Genomic DNA, 13,816 nt, shown 5'->3' on the forward strand with positions numbered 1-13,816 from the left:
CCATCTTAGTGTCATCACTCCTCATTTATAGTTAGAAAAAGGATTTTATGGTCATTTTGTAGCTAGTAAAAATCCTGCCGTTCACCGAACAAAACCAGTAGTATCTCTACTGCCATGGATATAGTCCCATAACGCTGTATCTGATAGAACTGATAATCCGATAAAAAATTGGCTGTTACATGTCATTTGCCTGTAACCAATGATTAGCTACGACTATCCCTGTTGTATTTAGGATCCAAACATTGTGATGAACTATGGAAATTTTTGAGGCGCATGAAGGGCTGACCTGTCGTTGAATTTTCTATATTGGTTTTACCTTGCAATAAAATCTTATCCCCATTACTATCCTTACAGGTGCTCGTGCACTGATAGATTCGAAAGTAATTCATATAAACTGCGCAGTTCATAGTTTACACTAACTGGGAGAGGATTGGTAGATTATTGTCTCTGTAGGGCGGGTTTGTCACTAGCCCGTGATTCTTTTTTTAAAGCACTGCGAGTGAGGGATTTTCCTCAGGAAAATTACCCGTGGTGCCAGCCGGAATCACGTGAAGCAGTTTTCATGGAAAATGAATACAGTAACGATGTGTCAACAAGGCACAAACATTGGCTATTGAACCAATAGTGTTTATTTTTGGTGTCATGGTTTGGCTTAATGAGTTCTCGAGCCAACAAAAATTCCATAGTGATTGAGTTATTTTAAGGGGGTTTATTCTTGAAAAACACGCAAAATCCCTGCTTTTTAGCACTAAGTAATCGCACGTTTTTACATATGACAATTTGCATACTTGGAATTGAAATATATAAAAGTTCAATCCTTCCTGGAAGTGTTGCCGTTTTATGTGCGATTTATCTCGATGTTCTTTTCGACCTACAGGCCCTCACTTATTAAACCCCCTAAATTTTTTCGCTTCTATTTATCTGAATTGACCTTGTTACTTGAGCTACAATGAATGTGATTGGCTGTTTGTGGGATATACGGGAATTCTGGGAAATTCGGCGCTTCTGATGTAATTGGGAAAGCCCATTGGGAAAGCCCAATGTGGAACCCAAAACAAAATGGTGAGCATTTCATTTGACTAGGTATCGTATGTTCACTTCCGAACAAGCAAGTATGACGATACCAATGAAGTTTTGGCTTAGATTTGTCTTGTCAATGCCTTAAAGACCTGCTAACCCGTATGGTTTAACCGCGGCCATCGGCTTTTTTGTGAACCGTGTTACTGCTCTACTCTATTCAATTCTAGTACGAAGAATTGTGAGAAGTGATAAATTAATAATGGACTAAATTGTCTGTAGACAATCGCGGGCAGTGGAATGCTCTCATCTATTCATCTATCTAATCAGCAGTCAGTTTTTTCAACACTGATTTAGAGGTGGGAACTAGTCTACACACAGATTGCTATTGTACTACGGAAATCCGTGTGAAGCGATCATTAGAGAATGTACAGTACGGTTATCACACGCGTGCTGTTAAAAAAACAAACACAGATGAGACTAGGAGGGTCACGCGTGTATATTTCCGTCGAGTACTGTACCCTTTCCTATGGTTTTTGCCAATATTTTCTAAATTTGGATTTATCGCCAATGGTTTTTCTATACGACCCGGCCCTGCGGTATTGCATTTAGCCACCGGCGAAATCCGTCATCTTTTTTCTTGGCGTTCTCGCAGTAGAACGCGTTGGATTTTTTCGCCGTAAAAATCTGGGAATTAGGATATTAGGGAGTTTTCACTCTCATAACGGTGAGTCCGTTCGGTTTGGGGGTTATCCCTGATTTCTTTTTTTCCGTAAGAATTTTATTTACAAATATAATTTGATTGAATTGAATTGTTTTGATTTGTAACAGGATAATTATGCCACCCCCTCCTAAGGGTCAGCATCGTGGCGGGGAGGGATGCGGGCATTTGTTTGGCGCCTGGGACAACCACGATTCATGTGCGTCGTGCAGGCGCAAATCCGGTCAAATATGTGCAAGGAGCAATCCTTGCAATATTTGCGTCGTGTGGTCCGAGGACCTTTGGCTTCGGGCCGATAAGGCTCTTAAACTAAGAGATCGTCGTCGAGTTAGCAGGGATTCGTCGGTTTCGGCCGATGTGCCAACCGACGTTTCTAATCCTGTTTCTTATCGTAAAGCGGAGCGGTCGCCGGTCGTTCAGGTACGATCGGCTTCCCAACTCCGTTCACCGGGGAGGAACGCTGGTTAACCGGCACCGGTCTCCGGTCATTCACCGGTCTCTGGTCGTTCACCGGTTCGGCCGGTTCAAACTACATGTTCGGAACCGAGCACGCGCCACGGTATTCGCGAACGGCCCGCACCGGTTCGGTCGGTACCGGTCCGGTTCGGTCCGGTCCGGTCCAGACGTCGTCCGGTCCAGACGTCGTCCGGTTCAAAACATCCGGTACGTTCATCGTCTGATTCTGATCGTCGCTCTGGGGATAGAGCTGGCTCTCCCACTAGATTTAGACGCTGTGAGCGTAATAAACGAGCAAGATCTCCTTCTCGCAGATCAAGGTTTGATCGCTAGAGGGACTACGATCGTTATTGTCGGAAGTTTCGCCGTCGGTCTTCTCATCGTTCGTCGAAGTCGGTTAGCGATGAAAGCGATTCTTCTAGTAGGTCGCGATCCCGTTCGAGGGACCGTCACCGAAGTCGGCATGATCGTCGGGATACTGGAAAATACCTGACTCAGAAGGATTTCCATGTATTTGAGGAGAAAATTTTAAACTTGTTATCTTCGTCGCAACAAGTCGCTGCAACTTCTACAACAGGTAAGCCTATTCCTGATTGTCCGTTTAGAAGTTCGCCAGCCCACTCAGTTTTTCGGAATTCTGACTCTGAATTCCTGGATGCTGCGGTAGGGTCTGATTTCAATGAGGATCCGGTCCCAGAGGCGGCAATTCCTTCTGGGGTCGTTCCTGTCGCAAGCAATTGTGGGTTGCCCCAGACGATGGGGGCTTCCCTGGCTCGCAATGTATCTCCGTCCCGTTCAGTTTTATCCGAACCAGCGGGGGACATGCCATTTAGCTTAACGTTTTACGGGAATCGTCAGCGGTTTCGAGAGAATGGGCTCGATTGGATACGCAATTATGGGGTGAATGTCGGCCTGGAACATTTTCATTTCCCCCTCCAGAATGGGGTATGAAATCTGGGAAATATTTTAGTTCAACCGATCCACCTATAGGCGCATTTCGCTCGGCGTATTACGCAACTCCAGGTGCTGTGGATCACAGTCATAACTGCCTGGATGCTGATTATACTTTGATCAGCCCGGATACTGTTACAGCACAGTCGGGTATTCGTTTGCCTAAGTCCGGTTTGGTGGCCATGACGTCAATCCTGGACAATCTTACCAGGGTTGGTTCGTTTCAAGATATGGCACTTAAGGTGTTGACGGGTGAGCTTCGCGAGACTCACGCCGCCGTTCATGCGGGCTCCGACCCAGAGTCAGTTGCCCTAAAACTGGAGGGAATGGACCGGATTATCCAATCTTTGGCTCGGTCTGTTTCGCATGTAATTCCGTTGTCGGTTCGGGGTCAGGCTAATCTGGTGTTAGCCTCCCGTCAGTCAATGATGGACTCCAGTGCCAAAACTCGTCTACCGGATATGGTGTCCAATGCTTTGCTGGGAGCCCCATTGGGGACGTCTTCACGTCTTTTCTCCGGTTGGTGCGCTCCGGTTTCCGCAGAGCTGAGGAAGATTCGGGAGGTTCAGGCCAAGTCCAACCCCCGAACTCCGTGGAAAAAGCGTTCTGGTCCGACGCCGGCGGCGCAAGGTTCGGCACGGACGCAAACAGGACCATCTCAAACTTCAGCGCTTTCTCAGGCGGCTTCGGATGCCGGTTGGAGAACTAGCGCGCAACTTCAACAATCGTGTCAAGCCTCGTCCGGTCGTAACAGTTCCGGTTCGTATCGAGGCAAGGGGAAGGCTCCAAAAAGGGGCTCTTCCTTTCGGAAAAACTCGAAATGAATTCTTGGGACCAGTGGGATGTTGTCTGCAGCAGGCAGCAACCCACTGGTCCGACCTCTTTGGAGACGGTTGGCCCTCCCGGGTCGTCTCTCGTGGCTACCGTCTCCGTTTCCTAAGGCGACCGCGCCTGATGAGGTCACCTCCCGACATGCGGCCAAAACCAGGTCAGGAGGCCTTAATCTCTCCGGCTCTCAAGGAACTGGCAGAGAAGGGAGCGATAGAACTAGTTTGTAACGAAACTTCTCCCGGCTGGTTTTCTCGAATATTCATGGTACCAAAGGCCACAGGGGGTCAACGGACAGTGATAGATCTGTCATCCCTCAATCGGCACCTAGACATTCCAAGGTTCCGGATGACCAAGCCCAAGGACGTGATTCAAGGGCTCCGTCCGGGTCAATGGGCGGCTTCATTGGACCTGAAAGATGCTTACTTTCAGGTTCCAATTCACCCAAAATCTCGGCGATTTCTCAGGATAAAGTGGAAAGGCCGCCAGTTCCAATTCAGGTCTCTTCCATTTGGCCTCAGTACGGCCCCGTGGGTTTTCACCAAGTTGGTCAAGTCAGTTCTGAAGGTACTTCAGTCAAGGGGTGTTCGACTGTTCGTTTACCTCGACGACTGGTTAATAGTCGCGAATTCGGCTCAGGAATGTCGGGAGGCAATGACCTCAGTCTTGGACTTAGTCCATCAGCTAGGGTTCCGCGTAAACAGGGAAAAATCTCAGTTGACGCCGGCCCAACAGTTCACTTATCTCGGCATGGACTTCGATCTCCGAATCGGCAAAGTCTTTCCGTCTATGGTTCGAGTGGCCAAACTTCAAGAAGCTGTAGCGCGAGTGTCCACAACCCCGAGAACAGCTCGTTACTGGTCACGGCTTCTAGGCTCCATCAGCTCCATGGGTCTGGTGGTGCCCTTAGGCCGCCTCAGAAGCAGGCGCTTGCAACAATATTGGAAGGTCTTCTGGTCTCAGTCGAAGGGCAACTGGGAGGCCTTGATTCCCGTACCTCCAACCGATCTAAGTCCGGATCTTCAGTGGTGGGCGGCCACTACGAATCTTCGGCTCGGGGTGTCACTAGCCTCGTTAGAGGCTCCAGTTTGTGTATTCACGGATGCCAGTCACCAAGGATGGGGGGCACATCTGGAGAACCGAGTCAAAGCCGGGAAATGGTCTCGCTACGAGGCCACCAACCACATAAATTTCCTAGAAATGCTGGCCGTGTGGAAGGCCCTGAAGTTCTTTCACAGGAGAGTGGAGGGCCACCACGTTTGGTTAGCCACAGACAATTCAACAGTGAGGGCTTACCTTCAGAACCAAGGGGGCACTCACTCAGAAACCCTCACAGGTCTGTCGGCCAAAATTCTTCTTTGGTGCCAGACAAAGGGCGTGTCCCTGACTGTGGCACATTTAGCAGGGAAAAGGAACGTGATGGCCGATGCTCTGTCTCGTCGAGGTCAGGCTATTGCGACAGAATGGGTTCTCCACCAAGAAGTAGCCGATCGGGTTCGGGGCATTTTTGGCAATCCGCTGCTGGATCTGTTTGCCACCCGGTTCAATCGGAGGTGTCCTCTGTTTGTGTCCCCGTTTCCAGACGCGGAAGCGTGGGGGGTCGATGCCTTCTCTCTGGACTGGTCGGGGATGCATGCGTATGCGTTCCCGCCCACACCAGTCCTGCCGCGCTTACTGGATCAAATAGAGAGATCAGTCAATTGCAACATAGTTCTGGTAGCACCATGTTGGCCGGCTCAGAAATGGTTCCTACCACTTCTCCACCTACTGTGCGACAACCCCAGGATTCTTCCGAATTTCCCATCGCTTCTGTCTCAGGGGATCTTTCGGCATCATCCTAACAGCCAGTGGTTAAATCTGCTCGCCTGGCCATTGTCCAGCGATCCTTGTCAGCTTCAGGCTTTTCAGAACAGGCTGCCTCCTTTATCGCAGGATCTAAGCGGCCATCAACAAGTACCATTTACGATGCCAAATGGAGTCATTTTGCGGATTGGTGTGCTGCAGGGGAAATTGATCCATGCTCACCCTCTGTAGCTCAATTGGCAGATTTTTTACTGCACCTATTTATAGTAAAAGGTTTACAGGTCATAACTATTAAAGGTTACCGCTCCGCGATTTCTCATACATTGCGTGCTTCTGGATGGCCAAATGTAGCAGGGGATCATCGGATATCCCAGCTGGTTGCTGGGTTTTCTATTTCCCGGCCTCGGGTAACAAGGACAGTTCCACCATGGGATCTGTCTGTAATTTTGAAGAAGTTAATGGAGGCTCCATTTGAACCTCTTTCGGCAGCGTCATTTGCAAATTTGTCAAAAAAGACTGTATTTTTGCTGTTCTTGGCTTGCTCGGCCCGTCGCTCTGAGATTCATGCGCTTTCAGTCCGACAAGGTCATATTGTCTTTGGGCCAGCGAATGAATTTGTTTCGCTGTGGCCTGCTTTGGAATTTTTGGCAAAGAACCAACGACCAGGCTCGGTTGGGCGTCAATGTCGAATTGAAGCCCTAAAACATCGAGTGGAACCGGGCATCCCGGACAGGACTTTATGTCCTGCGCGGGCGTTGTGTTTCTATTTAGATCGCTCTGCTTCACGGAGGGGTTCACGGGAGCGGTTATTTATTCCGCTGCTGGATCACCTAAAGGGGGATATTTCGCGGGACACAGTAGCCCGATGGGTCTCTTCAATGATCAAGGACATTTTCTTGAAGGAGAATCTTTCCTCGGAGGGAGTCCTTTCTAATCAAGTGAGGTCTATGGCTACTTCCTGCGCAGCCTTTTCGGGTGCTCCGTTGGAGGAAGTCTGTCGGGCCGCCTTTTGGAATTCACCGTCGACATTCACGTCATTTTATTTACGGGATGTTTCAGGCCAGTTAGGCTCATTAGCTTCACTTGGTCCTGTTGTCATGGCTCAAGGTGTCCGTTCTTTCCGATCGGACCCTTTAGTGTAGAATATTTATGTTGCATTATCAGGATCACAGGGGGTGTATCCTTGTACATAGTTTGTGCTCATATCTGCAAGTATTAATTTCGCAAAATTCTGGGGGGGGGCCCCTGAGCTGGACGACCTCACTGTGGCCAACCGGTCTTCCCTGTGCTACAGTGCTCCATTCCGTGCTTGGGTAAGTGCTCTCTTTTTCCCTCTTACCTTGCGTTTGAGCGGTGGTTTTTCTATCTACCTTTCCCACCATCCTTGTGCTAGGCTAGTCTAGCAAAAACCATAGGAAAGGGTACAGTACTCGACGGAAATATTACAATTTTTGGAACTAAAATTTGTATTTCCGAGACGTACTTACCCTTTCCTATGGTGGGAATCCCACCCACCTGCCCCGCATAGCTGTTTTTTTTTGGTCTGCTATGACGTAAAAAGATGGCGGATTTCGCCGGTGGCTAAATGCAATACCGCAGGGCCGGGTCGTATAGAAAAACCATTGGCGATAAATCCAAATTTAGAAAATATTGGCAAAAACCATAGGAAAGGGTAAGTACTACTCGGAAATACAAATTTTAGTTCCAAAAATTGTAATTTTAATTTAATTCAAGGATATAATAATAATATCTTGTATGTATCAATCATGTAATAAAGGGCTAAGAATTAAGGAAGTGATGATTAGGACAGCTGTAGGCTGAGCCTATTACTATACAAATGGAGCGAATTTAAATGACATGGTTTCCAGAGCAAAGGCTCTTTTACTGTGCAACTGAGCATATATTCATACAAATTATTCATTAAAGCATTATCCATTCTCCAAACTCTACGTAGCTGAATTTTGAAAGAGGGTCTCGTTAAAATTTATATGAGCTTTTTCGCGAATATGTGATCGCAAAAATATTGGTTTTGAAAAGCCGATCAGAAAGCAGACTCCTCTATAATTGGCTTAGCCGCAGAAATCAGCAGGTGTTCACGTGAACCCGCGATATTGTCTACCGTTTTACTTCCGGGTTTCATTTTAAGATCTGAAATTGTATTTCAAGATCGATTTCTGTGAAAGCTTTAGTTGATTTGGTTTTTGGGAGGAATATTTTTATTAGCACTACAGAAAATATCATTGACCATTGTGTTAAGTCCGGGAAAAATAGCTTTTTCTTAAATCGGATAGATGACCTTGATATGCTAATTAGCCCATGTGCTCAAACTACAAATTCAATCAAATTTTATTCCACAAAAAATATCAAATTCAATTCAATTTTACTTTATTGAACAAATAAAAACATCAAATTCAATTTTGTTTTATTGAGCAAATTTAAGAAAATTCAATTCTATTCCGCATTAAAATCAATAAGACCAAGGGAAAAGATTAATCTGAGGTATTTGTTCCTGCCAGATCCAGTCGCTGTCTGTGCTACTTTTGTATTCTACGATTGTATTGTGTAAATTATTAGGTATTGACTTAGTTAGTTACCTAATCGTTGGTGGTAAGCTTTTTATAATCGGATGGGTTTATACCAACCTGTGATTTGTGAAAATATCCGATCGTGAAACTAAACCACAGTCAAGTGGTGAGGCTTATTTCTGAAGGGGGGTCTGGGGGCCCTCCCCTAGAAATATTTTGAAAATTCAATCGCCGGAGATACGTTTTGGGGCCATTTCACGGTCTTATCACAGAAGCATGAGATGCTGTGAGCCAACCCCCTAGTTCAGAGAACGACGAGCTGCTACGCGGTACTGCGTGCTTTTGAAAAAATTTTGAGCAAAAAAGTGGGGCGGCTTTGACCGCCCCTGCCGCCCCTGTTCCGACGGCCCTGGTGCTGGGAGTGTATTTTGCCAAATTTAACCCACAGAATGCATCATCATTTGCCATTTTTTGAAAAGCTGACAGGCTGGCCATGGGGCTCTTGTATTTAGAATAAAATATTGATGTTTGAAGAGTTCAGCATATCGTCAGTTGATGGTTTTAATTCGGTAATCTATTCTACATTCGATTGCAATCCTAATTGATTTATAGTGCGTGTAATATTTTTGACAATATACACTCAATGATTTGATGGTGAGCCATAGAGCCATTCAGGCATTGGACCTTTATTTTTAGTGCAATCCAGCCTATGATTCTACATTGATTTTCATGAAATTTAGTGGGTTTAAACTGCATACCCTGGGGATACATATGTTGCTTCGCCACATTCTAGTTGGCTTGACATATGACGACAAAATCTATATATTACACCTGATGAATGAAAGCAGTGAAATCGTATTAACTAGTTTTTGAATATATTCACTATATTCAATCATGAATTTTCTAGTAGTTGTGATTCTTGGAATTCGCTTGCTGTTAGTCCCGTGAGTCCCAAGGTAAGTGCAGCCTACTGTATCCATGTAATCGACCCATACATATCTATTGGTTGTCCTTCTGTTTCAGCAATTTCTCTACCTAAAGACATTCCTAAACCGTTTGCTTACGGAAAACTGCGATTCAACAGTTACATTTTACTCAGCGAAATGATCAAAATCGATGTGGTAAGCTCTATGAACAGAGTATTAGAATGACTTGTTGATCATCGAGTATTAGAATGTTTATATGTATATTTTGTAGCCGGTGATCAAATCTAAGACTGTTCTACCAATGGAGTTTCTACCTATCAATAAAAATGGTGGACAGGGTTATGGTTTTATTTTGTATAAAGCCATTATCCCTCATGGCAAGGAACTTACCTTCACTGACTATGTTCGTGATCGCGCCGTTGTAAGTTATTGTAACTTAAGATAATTCGTATTGGGAGAGTTGGCGAATGTTGGTTGTGAACTTGGAGATTTAACACTGACATAGGGACAAAATTGAATTGTTTTATCCTGGCATTGATGCAATGGTTAGCTTTCATAAATTCTGAGCAAATCAAAGAAAACCAGATGAATTTCATTGGTTCCAAATTATCTTGATTTTTTGCTCTCGAGGAATGAGAGAGCTATTACAAGCCTGTCGGCATCGTGTGGTGTATGTGCACCGCGAACCAAAGCACACCATTTTTACAGTCATTGCATTAACAGATCCGATAAATGGGGTTAAATACGCAGCTAAAATAGATCCGGCAACTTTGTATTCAAGATCATTTCACATTATATCGGGTTGAATAGTGAAAAAAGTTGATCACAATAACATAAAAAGATTTTGGAAATTTACTGCAGCCATATTGCGTAGCAACAGTAGGTGTCTACCCATATCAGTGTACCTACATTAATGACATTTTGAGGGAGATTCCTCATTAACAGGGTTGTATCCCAGCAACCAATCAGAGCTACGCGCACCTGCTACGGAGTCCCGTCGATAGACTGCTTAGTAACACATTTTCCTCGCCAAACTTGTATTTTTTAGGATATTAAAATCGTCAATATTCGAAACGATATGGCTTGTCCGAAGCGATCCCGCATCGTGAGGGGAAAATGAGTGTTTTGCTTGCATTTCATCGTGACGCTCTGATTTCATTCGGGTGTGGCTGCGGGTGTCTTTAAATGCGATGTCGCGATGGAATCAGTCTTAGATTATTGCTAATTTATCAGTAAAGAGGCTGGTGCGGTATAGCAGCTCTGTCGTTGGTTCTGTGATAAGCCGATGTTGTTGTTAAGGCCCAGATCATTCCTCTAACCCGGATCGAATTTAAACGTTTATTTCAAATTGCATCCCTATATCGTTTACTGACATTTTTTGAACTTCGTCAATTCATCTCATCTCTGCATTTCATAAGGCTGTGTCAACCTCTTGGCCCATCGGCAATTATTATTTTGAACAAAATAAACTTTATAATAGATTTTTATTAAGTTGTTAGAGGTCCATTTATTATTAAAAAGTCTTTGAAAGTGATACACATTGGTCTGTTGAACTTTCTGATCTATAACCGGCCATATTTCACTAATGTTTAAGGTAAAACGAATCGATCTGACATATTTGTTCCTTCCTCCCACTGTCTGAGGCATTAAGTCTCACATTAGTGCATAGGGAGTTGTTTAAGCGAACAGATTTGCATAATTAAAAAGTAGTAGAATGAACAATGTAATATTTTCATTGATATTATAAAAAGTTGTACCCCGAGAGCACAGGACCTTTGGTCCTCTAGTTAAGTTTTGGTATGTAAAGATTCAAATGTTTAAACTTAAACTGACACTTATTGGTTACCAGTAGAACAAGAAATATCGCGATTGATGGTTTAGAAATCTTTTGAAATCTTTCGTTTTCAGGTTATGGTAAACGGAATCTCTGTGGCTATCATTGATAATAAACTCAAAAACTCTGTTGTGACATTTAACACAATCGAGGTATGTAAAAGGATGCATGATTCATTCATTCAGGTACATTTTGAATTATTCTGTATATCATTTATCTGGACAGTGAAGGGAAGACGACTTAGGATACTACCTTGCATGACTCCACTAGTTAGACCTTTTTATTTCCAAAATGAGACAGTTCCCTTGATTTGGGCGACCTGTTTTTGTAACGATCGGGCATAAAGTCCAGAGACCAATTTGACTGCATTGTCCAAATCGGTGATATAGTGTTTTGTCCCAATCCGCACTTTACGTGTCACAATGTCCTTTGTTCTCCTTTTTTGCTTTTTACAGAATAAATGGTGTGTATCATTATTTTTCAGTTACGGAGTTATTTAGATGTATTATAGGCCACTGGTAGTTTTCTGAAGGGTCTGACCTACTCAGCTAGCGTTAGGACCCCGATTCTTTACATTTTCGTTCGCAGAAAATTGCCGAGCCATCTAAGCACCCCATCATTGATACTGTATCCTAATACCTTGTTTAGTAATCACTGATCACTGCAGTACCATATCAAATGCTTTTTCGAAATCTATAAAGCCCCAGGCCTAACAGTCCATTTTCCAGAGTCAAATAACTATCTAATCCAGTCATCCATGGTTTAAAGTAGGCCTATATGACTGTTTGTAGACCTTCCTTTTATCAAACGGTTTTGACCTTTGAACAGGATTCTAAATTTCATTCATTTTCAATAGCATGGTGCGGCTGAGTCAACATACATGCAATCATAGTTGACAGTGTCCAGACACAAACAAGAATACGAACAAGGCTGTGCAGATAACCCGTTATCGCTGCTTTGCAGCTATGTTCATCCTTTTCACTGCTTTGCAGCTATAGTTTTTATTGTGTGTTCCAATGATCCGTATGTTCTTTGTATTGTTAGTTGAAAAGTGAAAATGAGCTGTTGGTGCTGGTTGAAAATCTTGGAAGATTTAATTATTTTTCAAATTCTCAAAATTCTGGAGAGACTTGTCACCCGAGAAAAGGTATGTATGTTTTGAATTCTAACATTGCATTTTGTTTCATTTACAATGAAAATATATGGCTTCAAGCTTTTAATAAGCATTATTTTTTGCTCGCTATAAGGCTGTTTTCACAAGCTGAAATTTCTCCGCTCCTAAAAAAAGCCGCTCCTAAAAACGCCTGCCGCTGGAATTTAAGTTCGGTTGTCCGGGTTATTATTTGATTCTGATGTTTATAAGTGCTCAAATTTGGTTATGAAATAATCAACGTCACTCCTTAGTTCAAGCCGCTGTAGCAGGTAACTACGGCGACGCTCAATGCAGTCGGTGTGTGTGTAACACGGAACACGCTTGTACATGGAGATATTGATCATAGAGCGCGCGCGATATTCAGCGCTAATGCCAAGAGACTCGGGAGTGCTCCGGAAACTACGAAGTGAAGACTTGGAATTCGGATAAGGCCGGATCATTCTTTGCAGTTTCAGACGGTCACTACTCTTTACGTAAAAACCAGCATAAATTTATTGGCCAGCTGAGATTCCCGCCCTGATTATATCACTCGAATTTACTGAGTACGGGAGCTTCAATCACAGTCGCATGAAATATTGTTGACAAAGTCAAAGTTTAACTACATATTCCACAAAACAAACGAGGCATTTTGATGAATAGAGTTTATTTTGTTTGAAAAAAACATCATGTAAACACCGAAATATAATCTGCGCACCACGGCAGGTAGTGGGCATCTACTATTTTCTGTATTGATAACACCACACGCCCAAGATCCGTGTTTTGATCAACGCTTAGAACTAATCTAAGTAATTAAAGATGGCATTAAGTGTCAGCAATTGAACCCGTCTTTTTTATGCCCTTACATTACCAATCGTTGGAGCCCAGCTATCTTGTATTTAGATTGCCACACTGATGATTTCGATAATTTTGATACTTAGTGCACAACGCGAGTCGATTGCATTGTCAGCAATAAGGCCTTCCCAGCTAACAAAATAACGTTCAAAGAACGTTTTCTAAAAGTTTTTCACTAACAATTTAACGTTAATATTAACTGAACGTTACTTAACAACCTCTGCAACCATTGAGCTTGATAAAAACGTTCCAATAACGTTTGTTTGACGTTACATTATAACCATGTTGTCCTCTTTCATGAGCTCGAATAAATCCCTTTCAACTTACGTTAATATTTGAATAACTTTACCTAACTTTTATTTTGTAACTACGTATATACATATATAATATCGAAATTATTCACTCGTTAGTTAGTCCTCCAGTGCACCACCACCAGTCGTCGTCGTTACATTGTAGCTGGCAGCCTTTGTGATTCCTACAATAAAAAGGAAATAATAAAGAAACTTTTATTTCATAGTTGTGTTACGGTAAGCCTTGAAGTTCATTTCGATCATAAGTCCATACATACAGTGATTGTTATGCTTGTTATTGGAGAACAACAGTTAAGTCATTTCATTGATATAAAATCCGACGAAAAGGTCTCTAACATGGGTTTCTACATAAAAGATTGTTTCAAAAACATTCTATCGGTATTTTTCCATGTATTGATAGTATCAAAATTTATGGATTGAATAACGTACCTTAGTAAATAAACGATTTTTAAATCCCTCA

General features: G+C 43.4%; 1 protein-coding gene across 1 annotated transcript in view; it reads left to right on the top strand.

The window, feature by feature from the left end:
* LOC141912967 (beta-galactosidase-1-like protein 2) overlaps positions 1 to 13,816 on the top strand; it is a 146,873-nt gene that overhangs the window by 67,937 nt on the left and 65,120 nt on the right. The window contains exons 11-14 of the mRNA XM_074804406.1: positions 9,325 to 9,422; positions 9,499 to 9,648; positions 11,136 to 11,213; positions 12,106 to 12,208. Coding sequence (XP_074660507.1) covers positions 9,325 to 9,422; positions 9,499 to 9,648; positions 11,136 to 11,213; positions 12,106 to 12,208 — 429 coding nt within the window. The remainder of the gene's footprint in view (positions 1 to 9,324; positions 9,423 to 9,498; positions 9,649 to 11,135; positions 11,214 to 12,105; positions 12,209 to 13,816) is intronic.

This window comes from Tubulanus polymorphus, chromosome 11, assembly GCF_964204645.1.
Source record: "Tubulanus polymorphus chromosome 11, tnTubPoly1.2, whole genome shotgun sequence".
NCBI lineage: Eukaryota > Metazoa > Nemertea > Palaeonemertea > Tubulaniformes > Tubulanidae > Tubulanus > Tubulanus polymorphus.